Below are 20,951 nucleotides of genomic sequence, written 5' to 3'. Positions count from 1 at the left end.
TTGAATTTTACTTGCACTCAGAAGGATAGGTACCAAAAAGGTACCTCAGATAGGTACCAAAATGGTACTTCAAAGAGTGCTAGAAGGATACATCATGTCCCTTTATTTAGCACATAACTAGACCTTATGGTTTGTATCATAAGGAACACAAATAGGTCTGTATGGTACTTTTTTGTACCTGTTATCTTTAGTTTTGAGTTTAAAAGTACAGCATGTATTTACTTACTCTTCATCACCCTTCACACACACACACACACACACATCACTGCCTCGTTTAATTGGAGCCATAGTGGCTGCATCACGCTCACAAACACCCTTGTATTTGGCAGACCACCACACAAACACATGCAAGACTTCTAATAGCAAAACACCACACACGCACACATTTTCCCAGCAGCACTTAAAGAGCAGCAAGCGATCAATGCTGGGCCGATTCACCATCTCAAAACACCTCTTCTGGGAAACATCTAGGAGGGAGACGGCTAGACGCTATCACAATGTACGTGTGTGTGTGCGTGTGAGAGAGAGAGAGAGAGAGAGAGAGAGAGAGAGAGATAGATGGATGGATAGGTATAGATTAAGCATTGACGACATCAGCACTTTAGCAGTGTGTTAAAGTGCACTTTAATTGCTTTAAATGGAGTTCTCCATCAGTGTGTGCGAGGGTGTATGGGCGTGTATTTAGCACTCTGTGGGGACACTCGGCCGATCTCTGGGAGGAAAAAAAAGACTTTCCTTTACAACAGTCTGTGTTTGCATTCAATGCAAAAGTGTTTCTTCCTTCCATCTTGATGAACTGCAACGACCCAAGGACAAGGTCAAGGTCACGGTGGAAATTTACCATGGCAGAGTTTACCTGGGAATACTCAGATTGAGGTGAGAACACACTCTGTATGGGACGCTAGTTCACTGCAGGGCATAACACACACTCGTTCCCACATTCATTCACACAAAAGGGACATTTAAACTCACCCGTCCACAAGCATGTTTCTGGGACGTGGGAGGAAGCTGAAGAACCTGGAGGAAATCCACACAGGCACCAGGAGAACAGCACAGCACAGAAGGTCCCTCAGGATCAAACTGGGAACCCTGGAGCTGTGAGAAAACTACCTGCTGCACCTTGTTGGAGATTTAATGAACGCGGACATTATTCATGGCGGTGCAGTGGGGCATCGTTGCTGCCTCACAACTCAAGGTTTCAAGGGTTTGATCATGAGCTCAGCTTGCTGTCTGCGTGGGTTTACTCCACATTCTCCAGTTTCCTCCGGCCTCCCAAAAACCTTCCAGTAGGTCAAACGACCATGATAAAAACATGGGGCCCTGAAATGAACCTGGGATAGAGCCCGGATCCACCGTGGTCCTGACGAGGATAAAGCGACTGAACGTGAGCGAGATATTATTTGCAAATACGAGTCTTTTTTTCTTATTGAGAGAGCACACAACTGAAGCAACATGGGCCTGAAATAAAGGGTTCTCAGACAAATGAGGTTTTTACCTTTACAAATATGGAACATAGAACGTTAGAATGAAGGGTTTGACCAATCCCACAATCCCACAAACATGGTTTAGGACGTCATGAGGAAAAAAATGTGGTATTGTTTCACATTTTCTCACACCTAGGAGCACCTTAAGGGCAAATCATCCTGTTTTCTCTATAGGAAGAGCACCCAATAGGGCACTTTATTACGATTTTGTCTCACATATAGGGGCAACCTAGATGGCAATTTTTCACGTTTTTGTCTACCATAGAGGCAACCTAGATGGCATTTTCACAATGTTTTTTCAAATTCATGGATCAAAACAGTATATATAAATTATGTAATATTGATGTAGTATTATGTAATATTGATATATGGTCCATGCTACTACATTAATTCAATTTGCAAATGTATGTATTTCTATTTAACATAGTTTAACATAAATCTGCCATTATTTACCTGTCTGTTTTTGTCGAACTTGGTCCATGAATCATTTTTTTCAATCAAGTCTAATTTTGTTCTTCTTTTTCCTTTGCATAAAACAACTCCTCCATTGGGGTTGATCTCTATCCATCTCTATCTCTCTCTCTCTCTCTCTCTCTCTCTCTCCACCCCCTCAATTTAATTCAAGATCTCTGTATTAGTGTTATTTCTCTCTCTCTCTCTCTGTCTCTCTCTTTTCCCGTCACTTATTTTATCTCTCATTTCGCTTTCTATCTCTGTCTCTCCATCCCACTCCTTTTCCATCTGTATTTCTTATCCTCCCCCTCTCCATCCCTTCCTGCCTTTCTATCCCAGTCATCCTCCATCTCTCTATCTATTCCTTCTTTCTTTATTCCCTCCCTCTCCATCTCACTTCATCTGTCTGCCTGAGTTTAATAAAGTAAACAGTTTTAGCAATGATAAAAATTAGGGATTGCAGAGCTCAACTATGGATGGAAAAAAGATTGAGGAGGAAAGTGTCTGTGTGTGTGTGTGTGTGTGTGTGTGTGTGTGTGTGCGCGCGCGGGTGTGTGTTGGCAGGCTTCCAGTTCTCGCTGTAACAGAGGGTCAGTCGTGCTTTTGTTTACAGGGAATTTGAATGGAGGAGCAGCCGGCCTGCAGGAACAGACATGCAGCAGAGGAGCTGCCAGTTTCAGGTGTGTGAATGCATTTGGATGGTAAAATGGTTTTATATAGGTGTGGATGTGTATGTGTGTGTGTTTGTGTGTGTGATTGCGTGTGTGCGCGTGTGTTCTGTCTCAGACTGGATACTGATATCCAAACATGTCAATATTACTGATAGCTGATACTCCATCAGGAACTTGGGCTCAGAAAAAAATTATATTGGACAAACACAAACAAATTTGATCCCTGTCCTGTTTCCAAAGAAACACACACACACACACACACACACACACACACACACACACACAGAATAGCCTCCTTCAACCACAGTGTGAGCTTTCCATTAAACACCAAAATTCACTGTCAAACACCAGCAAACTATCAGTCACCAGGATTCAACAACCTTTACCAAAATTTCCCACAAAACACCAAGTACCAACATTTACTATTAAAGCCAAACACCAACATGCACCACCAAAACACCAAGATTCACAGCAGAACTCACCCTCAAACACCAAAAAACACCAACATTAACCCTCAAACACCACAGATCATTCACCAGCATTCACTATCAAACACCATCACTCACCAACAAACACCACAAAACACCATCACTCACCAACAATCACCACAAAACACCACACCACTTAAATCTCCAAATCCTCCTTTTTCATATTCTTTAGAGAAGTCAAACCGAGGACCATTCATTTTCATATCAGAAAATAGTTTTTAACATCACTGAATTTTTAATTTTTTTTAAAGTTAATCGGGAGCGTTTGAGCCGAGCAGGATGTTGGGGTTTATTATGAAGGTGCACCAGAGTGCAGAAATCCATCCGGTGCTGAAGGAACATTCCGGCATCATTCAGCACCGTAACTCATTTAGTATCGATCACGAGGTGAGAGATTTAATAAGTGCACTCACACCGCTGCTCAAAGGCTCCTCTCTGATCATCCCATCCGGCTTCCATGAGACAAACCGAGCTCGTCCGGATACACGGGGTGTTCCCCTTTAATGGAAAAGCTCTGGGTGGAACCAGTTTCGGATGAGAAGTCCTAAAAGAAGACATTTTGAGATGCCATAAAGGATACGATATCTGAACGTCATAACCGACATCTCAACATCAGAACCGCATTGTCGTAGCATAGTTACTAGCTAGTTAATCTGCTAATAAGTTGTGAGCATGCGAGATAACTTAGCATGTGTCTACCTTGCTCCTTCCTATACGATACACACCACAGCTAATGTTCTGCATTAGCTGCGTACCAAACGGTGCACTTCTCATACATTTAGTGTAGTGTCCTCATACTAATGGAAGACACACTGAGATAGTAGTGCACGCTATAGTCCTGAAAACGTCAAAAAAGCTAGCGTGGAACATTGGACGCACTTCAAGAAAGTGCTGTGGTTTTAATTTCTTCTCACGCTGAGCAAGAACAGTGCTACGTAACATCACAGGTCTTTAAACTGGACATAGTCTTGTGTTCAAAGATCAAGGGAAGCATGAGCCTCCGTGATAACTGAGCATCAACAGGGACAAGTGTGTAGTGTGTTCCTGATACACACATTCCCTCTCAGCAAATGAAATAAAAGAAACCACTATCAAACACCAACACTCACCCTCAAACACCACAAAACCCCAACACTCACCCTCAAACACCACAAAACCCCAACATTCACCCTCAAACACCACAGAACACCAACACTCACCCTCAAACTCCATAAATACACACCTTCACTCAGCAAATGAAATAAAAGAAACCTGATCCAATTTCCACCAGATCACGAGCTGCAAAAATAGAATTTGTTCTCGCATCAAAAGGAAAATCGTGTGACGGTTCTTCTGCTGAGTCAGCTGACTGCTGGTTTTTATTTATAATCAGCACCTACACGCACACACACACACACACACACACACACAATTATCAAGCAAATCTACATTTATATTACACTCCTGCAATTCAAATGTCTATCGAGTGGCTTCTGTCTCTTCATCTTCCTGTGCCGTGTTATTGATCGTATGAAAAGAATATTAATTTGGAACACAGCCAGGGACACCGCAGGAGAACATACACACCCAAATTAATATTTTTTCCCCCACGGAATTTGGCTAAGACACGTTTGAAAGATGTGTCCAGCGTCCATCCAGAGCAAAACCCTTCGTTTCCTGCAGCACTGAGTCTCCTTCCTTAGGGGAGGAATGAAAACCAGCGGCACGGCTGCAGTGAGGAGAAGAAGAGGAAGAGAAAGGAAAAAAACAAGAGGAAGAAAAAGGAGGAAGTGGGACGGGAAGAGGACGGCTGCGGTATGAAGAAAGGGGTTAGATATAAAAATGGCCTGAGTACAGTACAGAGAGGAAGAGGAAGATAAAAACAGGTGAAGTAATTTGAGGAAGAAGAGAACTAGGAAGTGGTCAGAGTTTTACAAATATACAACTTGGAGAAGAAGAAGAAGAGGAGGAGGAAGGCAAGGAAAAGGGATAAGGAAGAGGAACAGAAGAAAGATGCCAGGAAGAGGACGAAGACCAGGAATGACTGCTACAGTATATTTGCCTTTTGCTATTTCAATGTCATGTGATTTTAGAGGGAAGTAACCTATCAATCAGTGCTAGCTAGCTAGCTAATTTGTGTTTTTCATAATCAGCTGCTAAAAAATTGACTAGCTAGCTAGTTATCTACTTCGCATTATTGGATTAGCGTCCAGTGAACCTTCACGAAAACAACAACAACAACGTAGGCACTCAGATATCTGACGTGAAACAGATTATATTTTTAAAAAACCTGGCAGCTGAACAAAATCCTAAATTTCAACAAAAAGTGGTGTGTAAACAAATGCTAAATGCTAATGCGTCAACACCGACGTGTTACAAATTCCTCTATAATACTGAATGTAGGTCCACAATTCAAGTGATGATTAATCAGGAAGGATGAAAACACATCAACACACACACACACACACACACACACACACACCAGGACGCTGAGTGGCTAAGCGTTATGCTATCAGTCTTAGGCAATCTCCTGAGCTTTTGGTGTGAGCAGCGAAGTGCTCTCGTCTCTCTGATGACAGAGTCATCTCCAGAGATCCGGTGACTGATTCTCCTCCAACGTGTGCGCTCTCTCTCAGACACACATACACACACACACACATACACACACACATTTGATTTGCCAAAAGAATGAGAGGATCAGCCCGGGGAGCCATTACTGAGCAAAACTCCTCATTTACTTCAGCCAGTGTGTCGTCCCCTGAGACTTCCTCCTTAGGGGAGAGATTAAAAACGGAGAGACGACTGCACTGCAGAGAGGAAGAGGAGAAAGAGGAAGACGAGGAAGATGCAAGGAGGAGGAAGAGGATTCCCACCATAGTTAACATGATGCTTGTGGGTTTTATTTTTTACAGCTCAACCTTGGCAATAACATTAAAAAAAAAAAAGTGTCTGTGTGTGTGTGTTCATTAGTCAGCATTTGTTCATTTGCATCACATCGGCAGTTTACTTTTCTTTTTTTATCACCTTACACAATGCCCTTTTATTCTCCTCTCTCAGGAAATGGACAACTGACTGCTAATCAGCAGCCATTTTATAGCCTACAATCTTTTTAATAAATATAATAAATCCCATTTTTAATAAAATTAGTTGGTAAAATGTCCGTAACGTCTCTAATGCTACGTTCATACACCGTGGTTTAGATTCGATTTAGAGTTAATAATGAGTGTATTTTACTGTGTAATGGAGCAGCTAGCATCACAAAGGTAGCTAAATACGTAGAAGTCCTAACAGTTCTACGTAGAACCCCGACTCCAAAGGGTTACGCAATCATAAACGGTTGCATGAAGAACCTTTTTAGCGCGGTAAGAATCCACAATTATCCACTGAACCCTTAAAGAAAACTTTTATTATTCTGAGAGTATATCATTAACTGAGGACATACAGTATGTTGTAAGGTCCATTCTTTGTCCCCAACCTTTAAAGGTTCCGTGTAGAACCCTCCCCACCAGGAAGGATTCTAAGAGTATAATTAAAGAACCCTGGAGGAACCCTTTTTCTACACCAAATTACTACTCGTTATTTTCTTGCAAATACCTTGAACCTGAAAGATGTTTAATATGTATTTAGACTATCCTAGTAGAACAGAGTGTCCTTATCAGGAAGAACCCAAGTAGAACCCTTTTAACAGGCTAAAAGTTAATTATTCTATCCAGTCAACCTATAAAGAACCCATTTTTATAAAGATCGCACCAAGTACCAAGAGCCAAATGCTAAACAGCTACAAAGGGGTCATCAAGGGTTCTATATGGGTTCATTGGATGAATATGCGTTCTGCGCCTCCTAACAGGCAGTTTAGATCAATTCAGAACCTGTCGGGTGTTTAACTAAACTGTCTTGGTCCAAATATAACTGTTTTAGGAGGCTAGGAACACTTTGTTATCTGATGAAACCATAAAGAACCTCTGAATAACCAACCCCCCCCCCCCCCCTTTTTTTTTCTAAGATGGTACCAAAAGCTAAATGTTAAACTGCTGACAGGTTCTAGGTGTTGGGATGAAAATAATGAACAATAATTTGAAGTTTGTACTGTTCTCAGGCTCCTTAAAGACAGCTTAGCTAAATATTTAATACCTACAACCTGTTAGGTGTTTAACGTTAAGCTAAACTGTCTCGGTCCAAGTAAAACCCCTTTAGGAAGCTAAGAACTTTTCGTTATTTAATGAAGCCATAAAGAACCATTAAAGAACCCTTTTTCTACTAAGTATCAAGAAGCACACACAGAAACAAATAGTTCTTCATGGGTTCTTTATGGGTTCTTAGCAATACCAGGTTCTGATAGGGTAGGGTTGCACGGTATACCGGTACGACGGTAGTATCGCGATATTACAGCTTCAAAATACCGCCTGGTGCCGGTGTATTTTTTAAAAACGGTAGTATGGTCAATACGGTAGAACCATAAGTAATGTTGTACGTGCGGTGGTTCATACTATTTTCGCTAAAACGACACATCTAACTGTTTTGGCGGAATACACAAAGATTAGTGAGACTTCATTTAATCTCAGTTCCTTACCTTAATCTTTAAAGATTTCCTGTTTGCTACCAAGTGAGTGTAAATACTAATATTAGCTGTGTTTGCTAGTGAGCGAGCTAACGTTACGCTAACCGCTGTGTGTAAATACTAATATTAGCTGTGTTTGCTAGTGAGCGAGCTAACGTTACGCTAACCGCTGTGTGTGAATACTAATTTTAGCTGTGTTTGCTAGTGAGCGAGCTAACATTACGCTAACCGCTGTGGGAATACTAATATTTGCCGTGTTTGCTAGTGAGCGAGCTAACGTTACGCAAACCGCTGTGTGTAAATACTAATTTTAGGGTTCATACTTCAAGTGCTTGAATTTGGCTTTTTGAAATTTAAATACTGGAAAAAGATATGATCTTTATTGAAGATGAAAAAGAAAAAGAAGAGGGAAAGGAAGAGGAAGATGAAGGGAAGTAGGAGGATAAGAAGAAGAACTGCTACTATTTTGGAGGTTTAATGAGGACATGAAAGTGGAGGAAGATTATGAGAAAAAGGAAGAGGATGAGGAGGAAGAACTTTAGTGCTTGAGCTGAGAGGAACAGTCAAGAAACGGGTATACATGATCTCTCTCTCTCTCTCACACACACACACACACACACACACACACACGTGAAAACAAAAGTACACTCAAACACACAGCTAAAGCTGACATTAGGGTAACAAGAGCATGCCTGTGTGTGTGTGTGTGTGTGTGTGTGTGTGTGTGTGTGTGTGTGTATACATGTAGCAGTCTCAGATGCTCTGCCTACAACACACTGAGCATCTCTGTGTCTCACACGTACTGATCACTTTTCTGGCCACAGGCTTCAGAATCTACACTCTGATATTTTAAACACTGAGACTCAGTAAACTTTTCAGAAGAAGAGTGTGTGTCTGTGTGTGTGTGTGTGTGTGATTCGTCGGTTCAGCCTCTTCTTGTGAAAGTGGGCAGGTACTTGGACACATTTAGTGACTAGAGTGTGAGATTGAAACGTGGCTTGTGAGCCTACGTTACCAGATCTGTATAAACTGACCTGCCACAGTGCATTGTGGGATTGCTGCAGTTTAAGATATGATTATAAAATGATTATAAAAAAAATAGTGCATTGGGGGATATGGTTTAATTTCAGACATATGGATTGAGTGTGTGTATACAAATAATGGCTGTGTGTGTGTGTGTGTGTGTGTGTGTGTGTGGGGCGTCTCACCGTCCTCCGTGGGGACGTAGATGTTGAGGTAGAGACAGTCCTCACTCTGATCCTGTAGGTACGCTGCGGCAGCGTCCAGGTTCTCCGTGAACCACACAGGCATCATGATTTCGGGCAGCGCTCCGTGGACGTTCTGCGGGCATGCGGGTGGGAAGCGTGTGGCGTTCCGGATGTCGTGCCAGGCGCCGGGTGATTCGGGAGGCTGAAAGCGGCGATCTCCGATGGGTGGCGTGGCGTACGGAACGCCGAGAAACTGTTCCACAGGGCCGAGGATCTCGTTATTCAGCTCCTTCCGGATGCCGCGGATCTTCCCGTAACTGGTGGAAACGATGGGGTGTTTGGAGACGCTGTAATCCGAGCGCTGGCACGAAGAGAGCGATAACCGCAGCGCCAATCCTAATAACCATACCAAGCACGTGTCCCATTTACGGCGAGGGCGAGAAAACGGACGCCGGCGTCCACCGTCACAGGGTAGGAACATGGCTGAGGGTGATGAGGGGAAGGAAGAGGAACGTTCCTACTTCCTGTCTCGAGGGGAGCAAAGTAAAGCTGGTGGTGAGAAAAGGGGAGGGGCCGCAGATACAGAGTTGTTTGTGTGTGTGTGTGTGTGTGTGTGTGTGTGTGTGGCCTAGCGGTGTACGAGAGAGGCCTGACGCAGAGCGCTCAAGAGCTTCATGCTGACGTTACTGCACCATCCACATCGTCCTCGCTGAGCTCCGTCAGCTTCCTGCAGAAAGACAGAGAGAGAGAGAAAGAGAGAGAGGCAGAGCGATAATGAAAGGACAAAGTGAGATAATAGACGGAGAGGGATGAGTGTGTAAGAGAAAAGGAGAGAGAGAGAGGCATGAGAGAGAGAGAGCAAAATAGTGAAAAAGATGGAGAGAGAGAGAGAGAGAGAACGTGAGGAACAGGGGAGAGAAGAGGTGAGAGAAATAGTGAAAGAGGGAGAGAGAGAGTGTAGGAAATAGAGACAATGAAAAAGTAAAAGAGAGATAAAGAACAGAGAGAATAGAGATGGGATAAATAGTGAAAAGGAGGAGGAGTGCAAGAGAGAGAGAGAAAGAAAGAACGTGAAAACAAGACCGAAATAGAATAAAAGAGGAAGAGTTTGTGTGTGTGTGTGTGTGAGAGAGAGAGAGAGACAGAGAGAGAGAGAGAGAGAGACAAAGGAAGAGATTAGACAGACACATGGATGGGAAGGAAAAAGGGAAAGAGAAACAGAATGTTAAAGACAAACAAAAGATATGGGGAGAGACATATAGTGAAGGAGGGAGAGGGATGGATAGAAAGTAAGAGGAAGTGCAAAGTAAGTAAGAGAGAACCAAAAAGAGGGACAATGAGAGAGAGAGAAAGAGAGACACATGGGGAGGGAGAGAAATGGTGAAAAGAGTGAAAAGGAAAAAAAGAAGAGAAGATGAGTGTGTGAGAGTGAATGAGAGCAAATGAGAAAAAGAGAGAGAATGTGTGAAAGACCATAAAAGTGGAAGAGTGAGGAAGGCACAGAGAGAGAAAATGTGAAGGAGAGAGAGAAAGAGACAGAAAGAGAGAGAGAAAGAGAGAGAGAGAAAAGAAAGGATAAGGTAAAGGAGATACAGAGAGGGAACGTTAAAGCCATACACTTTTTAACTAACTGCAACAGAAACCACACACACACACAAAAGCTATGCTAACTGCTACTTAGCCATGTTTTTGATTTTGGGTCATTTGTTATTTCTTTCAGAAATAAATGACATACACAGAGGCCACGCCTCCTTCAGAGAAAAAGCCATGCCACCTTCAGTGAGACTGACAACAGGGGGAAAAGGCCACACCTCCTTTAGTAGGAATGGCAGGACAGAAACAGAGGCCACGCCTCCTTTAGTAGGAATGGCAGGACAGAAACAGAGGCCACACCTCCTTTAGTAGGAAAGACAGGACAGAAACAGAGGCCACGCCTCTTTTAGTAGGAATGGCAGGACAGAAACAGAGGCCACGCCTCTTTTAGTAGGAATGGCAGGACAGAAACGGAGGCCACGCCTCCTTCACCATAACACACGATTACAAACCTGAAGTTCATTATTTTCCCATAACAGCAGTGTTTTATTCCCAGTATTCCACAACAACCTGCCAACGATTCACTTATTTCAACGATTTCTATCATTTAGTAAATAACAAAACACGTCTTATCCAGTTATAGTTACATTTCATGGTCGTGAGACAAGTTCCTTTAGTGGTTACTATAGAAACGATAACCATTAAGACAAGCGTGGTATTAATTAGTGATGAGGCGTATTTTAGAATTTGTTTCAATTAAGCTGAAATGATTCTAATGCACCTATAATGTGGAGATGAGATGGAGCTCTGTGTGTGTGTGTGTGTGTGTGTGTGTGTGTGTGTGTCAGTGTGATGAAATGCCGTGATGTTTGCATATTTATGAGACACAATTAAGACCAGAGGCTCGCCCGTCACTAACAGGCTGCAGTCAGACCTTATACATATGCATCATCTCTCTATCGTCTCTCTCTCTCTCACACACACACACACACACATACACACACACAAACTAACAAATCGCAAAGCCAGTGTTTGTTCAGAACACCAAAAATAACATCAAAGTAAACACTGCCTTGAAAGTTGTGTATAATTAAAGAGGAATAATAAAAGAGTTAAAGGATTAAAGCGACATGTGCACACGACGTACACGGATCGGGATCAGGATCAAGAGTTCTCAACAAGTATTCTTATAAAAATAATAAAAGAAATAAAACTTTAAAAAAAAAAATAAGACAAAATCTTAAAAAAAAAGATGAATATTTGCTTGCATTGCATGTATGAGATTTATATTGAAGATTTTCCAGAATTTACCAGAATTATGTCTGTTGCTATATAAAGTGGGCGGGGCTAATTACGTTAAGCTTGTGTAAGACATATCACAATCACTGATTGAAATGGGTGACAATGCTTCAATAATAATAATCATAATAATATTAAGAAGAAGAAGAAGAAGAAAAGTGAAGAAAATGCAGAGTGATTGCTCACTGTAAGCAGGTCCTCCAGTAGTTGCTAGGTTTTTCCTAAGTGGTTGCTAGGGTGTTGCTAGACTGTTGCTATGTTATCCCAGGTGGTTGCCAGGGTGCTGCTAGACTGTTGTTATGCTATCCCAGGTGGTTGCCAGAGTGTCGCTAGGGTGTTGCTATGTTATCCCAGGTGGTTGCCAGGGTGTTGCTAGACTGTTGTTATGCTATCCCAGGTGGTTGCCAGAGTGTTGCTAGGGTGTTGCTATGCTATCTCAGGTGGTTGCTAGGGTGTTGCTAATAAGAAGAAATTAGAAAGGCACACCTAACAAAACATTCCGCAACGAAAATGCGCACGGTTGCTACGTGGAAAACGTGCAAATCAATCAAAAAGCTGTACGCAAGCACACCATTCCAAATCAGGTGGTGCACCACAGAGTCAGTTCCACGTCGATATCTTGAAAAGTGCGGGACGGGTTAGCGGAGAACCATTTGGCAATTTGGCAGGGGAAGAAGGAAACTGCATAACAGTAGTTCGTTCGGCGTCAAACAATTTGTTTCATGGACGAATATTTGATCGCCATGGATACTAGCTGTACTAGCTGCTGTGTAGCGATTTTTCATCTGCTGCTTGAAAATCAAAGCTTTTAATATGTAGCAGCGCCGAGGCATGGGCGTGGCTTGGAGGTCATAATTAGTTAGCTAACGTCGGCTGTACTGTTCAGAAGGCAGTATTGTGTGTGTGTGTGTGTGTGTGAGCTGAGTGCCGTGACCCACAGGGGAGCATTAGCGATGAGCTACAGTCGTGTTGCTGTCAGTTTGGACATGCCAATAAAGCATTCAGAGTAAACAGAGATGTAATGTAAACCTAATCGAGCGTGTGTGTGTGTGTGTGTCTGTGTGTGTGTGTTGGAGGCGGGGCTGTAAAACGCACAATAGCTCTGCTCCTGAGCTCCATATTTCTCTCACTAAGTGTTTTCATCACTGTTAAACACTTCCATCACTTTGTCTCACACCCAGTGCTGAGCAGAGAGGATTATGGGTAATTATGGGAATTTCCTTGTTAGTGATAAACACCACATTGGGGAGAAGTGCCCCTCGTGCACCCTGTATGTGCCCTACTCTGCGTGATGACTCTCTATCCTCCTCTCCAGATCTTCTTCCATCCTGCACTCCGGTCCTTCTTTCCCCTCATCCGCTCCCAGTCACGACTCGGACGCGTCTCACTTTCACACGTGAGGAGGAGTGTGAAGCGTTGAGAGGCTTCTTCAACAGGAAGAAGCGTGTGCTCACACGTGCGGCTGTGGAGGTGATGTTTACCTACACACCTGTTCTATGAAAGAAAAGAAAAAAAGTGGATGAGAGCACTTAGCGCTAGTGCTGCTCAAAAAGGGTCCCTAGTTAGGGCCTAGGGAGAAACGTTCTTCCTGGAACACACCGTGTATGAAGCGTTAGTGGAAATTAAAGCTGCGAGGCAGGAGAGTCGTGTTAGAAGTTTTTCAAACAGCGTTTGATATTCGACTAAGTGGTGGACTTCCCGTCGTTTCCCAGCATGCACTGCACCATTTCACAAGTACAGGTACAAGTTGACGAAACAGCCACTAACAAAGCAGGAAGAAAAAAAACGCTAATAAGTGTGACAAAAAAGGAGGTGTGAAAAAAATAACGATGAAAATGTCCAAAATTAATGATCGCCATGGAAACGACGCTGCTTTTAAACATTTAGAAGGATGCCTACACGCACACACACACACACACACACACACACGGTGCAAAATATGCCAAGAGCCAAACATTACTTTCCAACAGGAACCAGAGAGTCGTTTATTGGGTTTTATTAATCTGTTAACGTTAAAATCACGGGTTGCTAAAGGATCGATGATAATCGCCCGTCGCTCATCGGGGCGTCACCGCGGGAGGTCTTTTATCGTCTCCGTGGCGACAATTGCAATCAGCAGAACATCGAACACCCGGAGAGTCTGATCAGAATGAAGGATTCCTCCTTTCTGAGTCAAGCGACAGACACCGCGTTAATGATATTAGCTTCACTGGTTGTCGCTATGGCAACAGTGAGGACCCGTAGCGACCATCTACAGTCTCACAACTTCCAAACTCCATGCGAAATATCAGCTGATAGGAGACTTTATGTCCATTGCATCAATGTTGCCATAGCGACAGAATTCGTTTTCTTCCTCTCTATGTTATTTATAATAAATCCTGAGAGCCTGTTGGGCGCGTCCCTGCCTAGTTACTGTTGCTAGGCTATGTTTGGTCAGTTAGTGTTAGCAGGGCAGGCTTTAATGAAGGGTCAACTGTCATGCTATGGGATCCAATGTGTGTGTGTGTGTGTGTGTGTTCATCCCTTCACTGCAGTGGCGAGAGCCAATCTGTTTGCTAATTACTGTTCATTCACAAAGAGCACACAGGGTGAGAGAGCAAACAGTGTGTGTGTGTGTGTGTGTGTGTGTGTGTGTGTGTGTGTGTGTGTGTGTACCAGCTGCACAGCCTCCAGACAGAGCTCATTCTGAACGAACAGACCTGCACTAACACATGAATACAGCGACCCAATAAGACATGTGTGTGTGTGAGCTGTCAGAACCAATCTCACTGCTCCAACTTCATCCTAATTACCGTATTTACACATCCACGGCATCCGCTTTCCACCGTTCTACATTTAGTGGCCTAACGCAAGTGCTACGAAACACTTTTTGTGAAACATTTGTCTAACTTGTGTACAAAAAAGACACAAGATGCTGAGAGCTGACGTGTACCTGTACGGCGCCGCCCTGCTGGTGGAGCGACTTTACAAAAGGAGTTGAATTGAATTCAGAGCTTCCTCAGAGATATTTCCCAAAATGTCGTCACACTGTGGAGGAGCGAGACGTGAGAATCACTGAGGCCTCAGAGCAAGAGAACACATCGCACTTCACACGAACAGCTCCCATATAAACCTGGGACTGCATTACACACTTACTGCAGGAGGTACTGTTTATTACTGCTTATTACTGCTTATTACTGTTTATTATTGCTTATTAATGTTTATTACTGTTTATTACTGCTTATTACTGCTTATTAATGTTTATTACTGCTTATTATTGTTTATTACTGTTTATTACTGCTTATTACTGTTTATTACTGCTTATTATTGTTTATTACTGTTTATTACTGCTTATTACTGTTTATTACTGCTTATTACTGCTTATTATTGTTTATTACTGTTTATTAATGTTTATTACTGTTTATTACTGCTTATTACTGCTTATTACTGTTTATTACTGCTTATTACTGTTTATTAATGTTTATTACTGCTTATTACTGCTTATTACCGTTTAATACTGCTTATTAGTTGAATATTGTTTACTAATGCTTATTTCTATTACTGATTACGAATATTTGCTTTTTTTTATTACTATTACTGTTTGTTTACTACTGTTTATTACTGTTTAATTCTGTATATTACTGTTTAACACTCTTTGCTGTTATTTATTACCATTTAATACTATTTAATATTGTTCACTACTGTTTAATCCTGCTCATGACCGCTTACTACAGGTGGCTTTTTGCCCATTTAATACTGTTTTCTAGTGGTTAATGTTCTTACTACTGTTTACTACTCTTTAATACTGCTTCATAACGTTTATTACTGCTTACTCCTTTATTGTTATACTTTATTGTTATACTGTTATACTTTTTAATACACACAGGGTTTATTAGCCGTTCTTTCACCGTCTCTGGTTCTCTCAGGTCAGTGTGTGTGCGTGTGTGTGTGTGTGTATGGGCAGATAAAAGTGAGTGCGAACTCTCCAACAATGGCTCTGCTGCCATTACACACACCTCAAGCTCTTTCTCTCACACAGCATAATGTTATAGGATATTCTCCACTGTGGCCTCAGGTATATGGAGGGTGTGGGTGTGGCCTCAGGTACATGGTGCGAGCATTCAGAAACAGGAAGTTAGAGTATCTAAATATACTTCAAATTTAAAAAAATAAAATAAAATAAAATAACAGCATTAATGTGGAATGTGTGCATTACTTTTACTCATGAATGCCTTGTTAACGTATTCATTTAAATGTACTCGTTACCTTATTGACAAAAAATGAAGGATGTGAAACACACCTCTGCTATAGCGCACCATACATGACTGCAATATGGTGTGGAGTTTTAATAAGGTGACAAATTTCAATTCAGGTCTGCGCAACCTTAAAAAAAAAGAAAGATAGTATATGCAATTGTTTCTCATTTCTCTCAGTTACATGTTAGCGAAGCTGAAAATCTTACAGAAAAGTTCATTATGGATAGACGGTAATAGAAACAAATGCATTTTGGACAGTAAAAGCATAACACTGTAACCGTACTGCTCAGCTATGATAATGATTAGAGGGTGTGGTCAAAGGGTGTGGTCAAGGGGTGTGGTGGAACCAGGGCAGGAATGAAGCTGTACGAACCTGAGGAAGGTACAGTGTCGCTGATCGATAACGTTAATGTGAAATGTAGTGTGTGTGTGTGTGTGTGTGTGTGTGTGTGTGTGTATGTGTGTGTGTGTGTCTGGACCTCAGAGAAACGAGGCAGAGGCAGGTCCAAGCTGACGTGGGAGGACAAATTCATCTTCTAAAGTAATTACACATCGATACTGTCCATCGGAGGAGGAAGTAGGTGGAGCCAACGACCCACAGTGCCATAATAAATCACAACATATGGTAGCGAGAGAGAGAGTGAGAGAGAGAGAGAGAGAGAGAGAGAGAGAGATAAAAACAGAGCTTAAAGGTGACATAACAAGGTATAGCACCATGTGACTGACAGAGGAGGTCACATGACAGAGCGGTTGTTAGCGATCTGAGGTCACATGACTGACAGTGGTGGTCCAAAGAGTGACAGCAGAGGTCCCATGACTGTCGGTTTGTGCAGTGACTCTTTAGCACCCCATAATAACGCTTTACCAAATTTACTATATTCTGGAAAAAAGAAAAACCACTGCATACGTTTTAGGTGTTTTTTCCCTTCAAATTGTCACTATAATTGTATTTGTATGCTGTAATTAATAATAACATTTATACTTGTTTTAGTCATTTTAAAAAGTTACATTTTCTCTGTCAATATTGAAAAAAGATATTTGTAAAAAAAATAATAATAATTTTTTTTTCTAAAATTGGTGTTGTTTTTCTTTTTTTTTTACCATATGGACAAAATGTATTCACTAAATTCAAATGCAAATGGTAAAAAAACATTTATATTTGTTTTAAATAATTAATTTCTCTGGTCAAAAACGTATTTTATTTTCTATATGGACAAAGGGACATGTCAAATGGGGGAAAATGATATTTAAAAAAAAAACACTTCTAATTATTTTTATTTAAATATTTTAAAAAAATTTATTGTCAAAAATATCGGTGCTATAGTTTCTAGATTTGTAACATTTTAAAGATGTTTTTCTAAAATTCCTGTGATAAAACGTGAGGTCATTTATCTTTAAATAAATAAAATAAAGTCTTACAGATTAGAAGTTCTCAGCAAGACGTAGTGTGTTCACATGCACTTAGCGCACTATGCTAAACTGGAAGCGATACACTCCCATTACATATTACATACAGCATTAGCCTTGTAGCTGTAGTGCAAAACTAAAGAAGTGCTCTTCAGACCCCGAGCGTACCTCGGCTGATCAGGAGGAACGATTTTACACCTGAACCCGGGGGGATTTTCTCTCCTCTTTCATGTGATGTGTGCAGCGAGGTGTAGTACAACGCTCGTAACTTCACACCCTCCTCTCCGGGGATCGCTCGGACATGTTCCTCAGCGCCGACGTCTTTCAGCTCGTCTCAAACGATTCGCTCTCACACACTCGACTGAGCTTTTCTCCTACGAGGACGACCCACGGTGTGTTCTTACGTTTTATAGCGACACGAGTGCAGCGTTTACCGACAGGAACGACGTGCCGCGATTCTGCCGAGTCATCACGTTAAACCCGATCGATTACATAACATCAGCACTAGCCTTTCCTAAAGCTGAAAGCACTGATTAGCATGAAAATACTGACGTTTATTACACGTGTAAATCACTCAGCAATATCGGCTAAGCTATATGACACGGCATAGCTAGCGATGAAAATATCGGTCACATTCGCTGGCAACCTAGCATCAGGCTAACCTGTTTGAAATCACAGGTATTTAATTAGCTTGCTAATGTTAATGAGTAAGCTAGCACACTAATGCTGGACATGATTTTACTAGCAAGCTAGCGAGCACTGGGCTAACTACATTGTTCAAAATCAGCAGCAAGAACTAGTTTAGTAGTAAACAAAAACAACAACAATAATAACGGTTTTGAAATTGTATGTTAATGTTAACACATTCCATTTGAACACCATTACAGACCACTAGAAACACATTAAAACCCATTAGGACCCACTAGAAATCTCTAAATCATTTCAAATCCATTTTTTTACACAAGGATAAATATAAAACAATTCCTTTTAATGTTCAAATTGAGAAACCAAGACGCTTTTAGCATTATTTTGTTTTCAGAGCAAATTTAAACATTAACAAAATAAAAATAATGAAATGAATAATAAAACAAAATGTTAATATATATATATATATATATATATATATAAATATATTTTTAGCTGAACAAACAAACAAACAAAGAAAAATACTCCATTTAAGTAAAAATTTTTGTTGCTGAAGCAACTGTAGTCAGCTAGCGATTAAAAATAATGGCACCCCCGTTGGCCCGTTGAGATTTTGTGTGGCTCTGCGTTTAATAGTCGTGTAAGTAAGTAGCGATGTCCGACTGTCCATATACGAGACGCAGCTTCGAGAGAAAATCTTATAAAACGCAGCACTCAAACAAGCCGACTCTCTTTTTATTTCCTCTTCAGCGTCCTTGTAATATTTAACAGCCGATGTTTTTAATGGGATTGAGCAGCTGAGCGGTGTGATGTGCCGCTCTCTGGCTCTTTAAACATCGTCCCTTCATTTCGTTATAATTACGCCGGACTATTCATCCTCCCTGCGCGGCTGAGTCGCGCCACATTAACATTTAGAAGAGGGGGGAAAAAAAGTACAGTTAAAAAGTTCCTTCGCAGTAAAGGTCAGGGGAAAAAAAAGATGAAAATAAAAGATGGAGGACGTGCTTCTTTTCTTGTTGGGAAACTTTTGAGATGTAAACAAATTCAGGATTTGGCTCGGGTAGCACAGCTAGCTAACGCCTTGGACACGCTACTGCATGTATACAATCCTAAATCCTAAACATATAGAAAATGCCAGAACTCAGATATATGATGATAGATTTCACTTATTTTTATTTACACTAGATTATCCTTCAGTCATCAAAAGTTTCAGATTATACTCACCAAAAATATTTTTCTTTGCTTTCTTTCTAGCAGTGGTTATTTAACATTACATAACTACTGATGCTAGCAGAATGTTGGCCAGGTTTGCTAGCATCAGACTAGCCACTGTATTATGTGTTTGAAATCAATATATATTGCTAATCCAAGTGAAAGATTTGGCTTGACCTTTAAATCAAAACAAACTTAAGTATCGCCTGCATGATTTAAAGCTAGGTACTAGCTAGATCAGAGATTCCCAAACTAGCCGTCACGATCCCACTGAGAGAAATTCACAATCTCGTCTCCGTAATATTCATTTGTAAAATAACTGAATGAAACTAATTATCGCTCTGACTACGAAGACAGATTTGGCGTCCTAATAGTTTCAAATATTTTCAAACAAGCTGCGCTTAAACGAAGAGAGCACGAGTGTGTTGGTTTAGTATTTCATGCTATCCTGACACACAGGCTGCGCTAGTGTAGGAGTTCAGCGATAAAGAGTGAAAAATTTCTTCCATCGAACAATATGTGACTCACTGGAACAAAACAAGTCAAGTAAACAAACACGTAAATTTGAAACATTTACCAAAACTGGAATCGTAAATTATAAATGTAGAATATAAAAAATAATCATGATAATAACAATAAAGTAGGGTTTATTTGGCTTCATTTGGCTTCATTTGGTAAAGAAGTATGTAGCTAATGTGTTAGTCTCTGTGTTCACCTTCATCGTCTGTATTTGTTGTGTTTTATGTAAACATTGTTTACTCCCGTTCAGCTCAGCTAATTTTGGTCCTTCACACACACACACACACACACACACACACACACACACACACTATAGGTGTCACGAATCGGGAACGGAGGCGGAAGCAATTACTTTTATTTAGAAGTAATCCAAAACGTGAAACAGAGGCATAGTCAAAAACAGGCAATGGGTCGGGCGATTGGCAAACAGGCATATACTGGGCTAGGCAGGAATCGAAAATCGAGGTCACAGGAAACGGGGTCAAAAGCACGAAACATAAAACATGAAACTAAGACAGGGAACTGGGAGCGGAAAACACCAGCGTGGACAAAGGGAACTAGTCTAATGTTAACCTAAATGAATCTATCGAACTATAATACTTCACGAGGTGTACAGGGAAGTGAGCGGTATATATCCAGAACATAATCAGCGTTAAGTGCTGGCAGCTGAAAACAATGAAGACACCCTCGAACAACAACCAATGCAAGAACAGGGAGGAGACAGAACTGAAACAAAACAAAGGCACGTGTCCATAGTAAACAATGTCTCAGTTATCAACATTCGATGAGCATGCGCTCGCTGAGCACTCGCGCACCTTGCTCGTGCACGCGCACCCTCCGGCACTCAAAGCGCGTGGCAGGCTGCAGCTCTGTCTAAAGGGGAGATCGTGACAACAGGACGTTTAGCCGTAAGCGCTGAACATGTTAATTTTATTGAACGTTCCCTAAAAGTAATTTGCTATATACTATATTAAATAAACACTTAATTTAGTCAACTAAGAGCATAAATAAAGTGTTTAATTGAGTAATGCTAGTCTGTTGTTCGAGTTTGTGACTATCTGTATCGCTAACTCCCGTTTCCATCGAATTTACATACACAACGCAACACAATTTCACAAAATGAAAGTTCCGCCGTTGGTGTCTTTTGCGCCGCTGCTTACAAAACCCATTTCTAACAATAAACAAGTCTTTTCTTTTCTTCCTCGGCTGAAAAGTTTTTCCAGCACCGAGTTCGAAACCTCCGACTCCACAGTGGTGCAG

At 41.4% G+C, this 20,951-nt stretch overlaps 1 protein-coding gene across 1 annotated transcript in view; it reads right to left on the bottom strand.

The window, feature by feature from the left end:
- Nucleotides 1-20,951, bottom strand: part of nlgn2b (neuroligin 2b) — a 65,005-nt gene that overhangs the window by 33,498 nt on the left and 10,556 nt on the right. Inside the window, exon 2 of the mRNA XM_053645075.1 lies at nucleotides 8,842-9,568. Within this exon, the coding sequence (XP_053501050.1) occupies nucleotides 8,842-9,322 (481 nt within the window). The 5' untranslated portion in view covers nucleotides 9,323-9,568. The remainder of the gene's footprint in view (nucleotides 1-8,841; nucleotides 9,569-20,951) is intronic.

This window comes from Ictalurus furcatus, chromosome 16 (assembly GCF_023375685.1).
Source record: "Ictalurus furcatus strain D&B chromosome 16, Billie_1.0, whole genome shotgun sequence".
Taxonomy (NCBI): Eukaryota; Metazoa; Chordata; class Actinopteri; order Siluriformes; family Ictaluridae; genus Ictalurus; species Ictalurus furcatus.
Note: the sequence above shows the minus strand (reverse complement) of the source record. Positions and strands in the feature narration are given on the sequence as shown.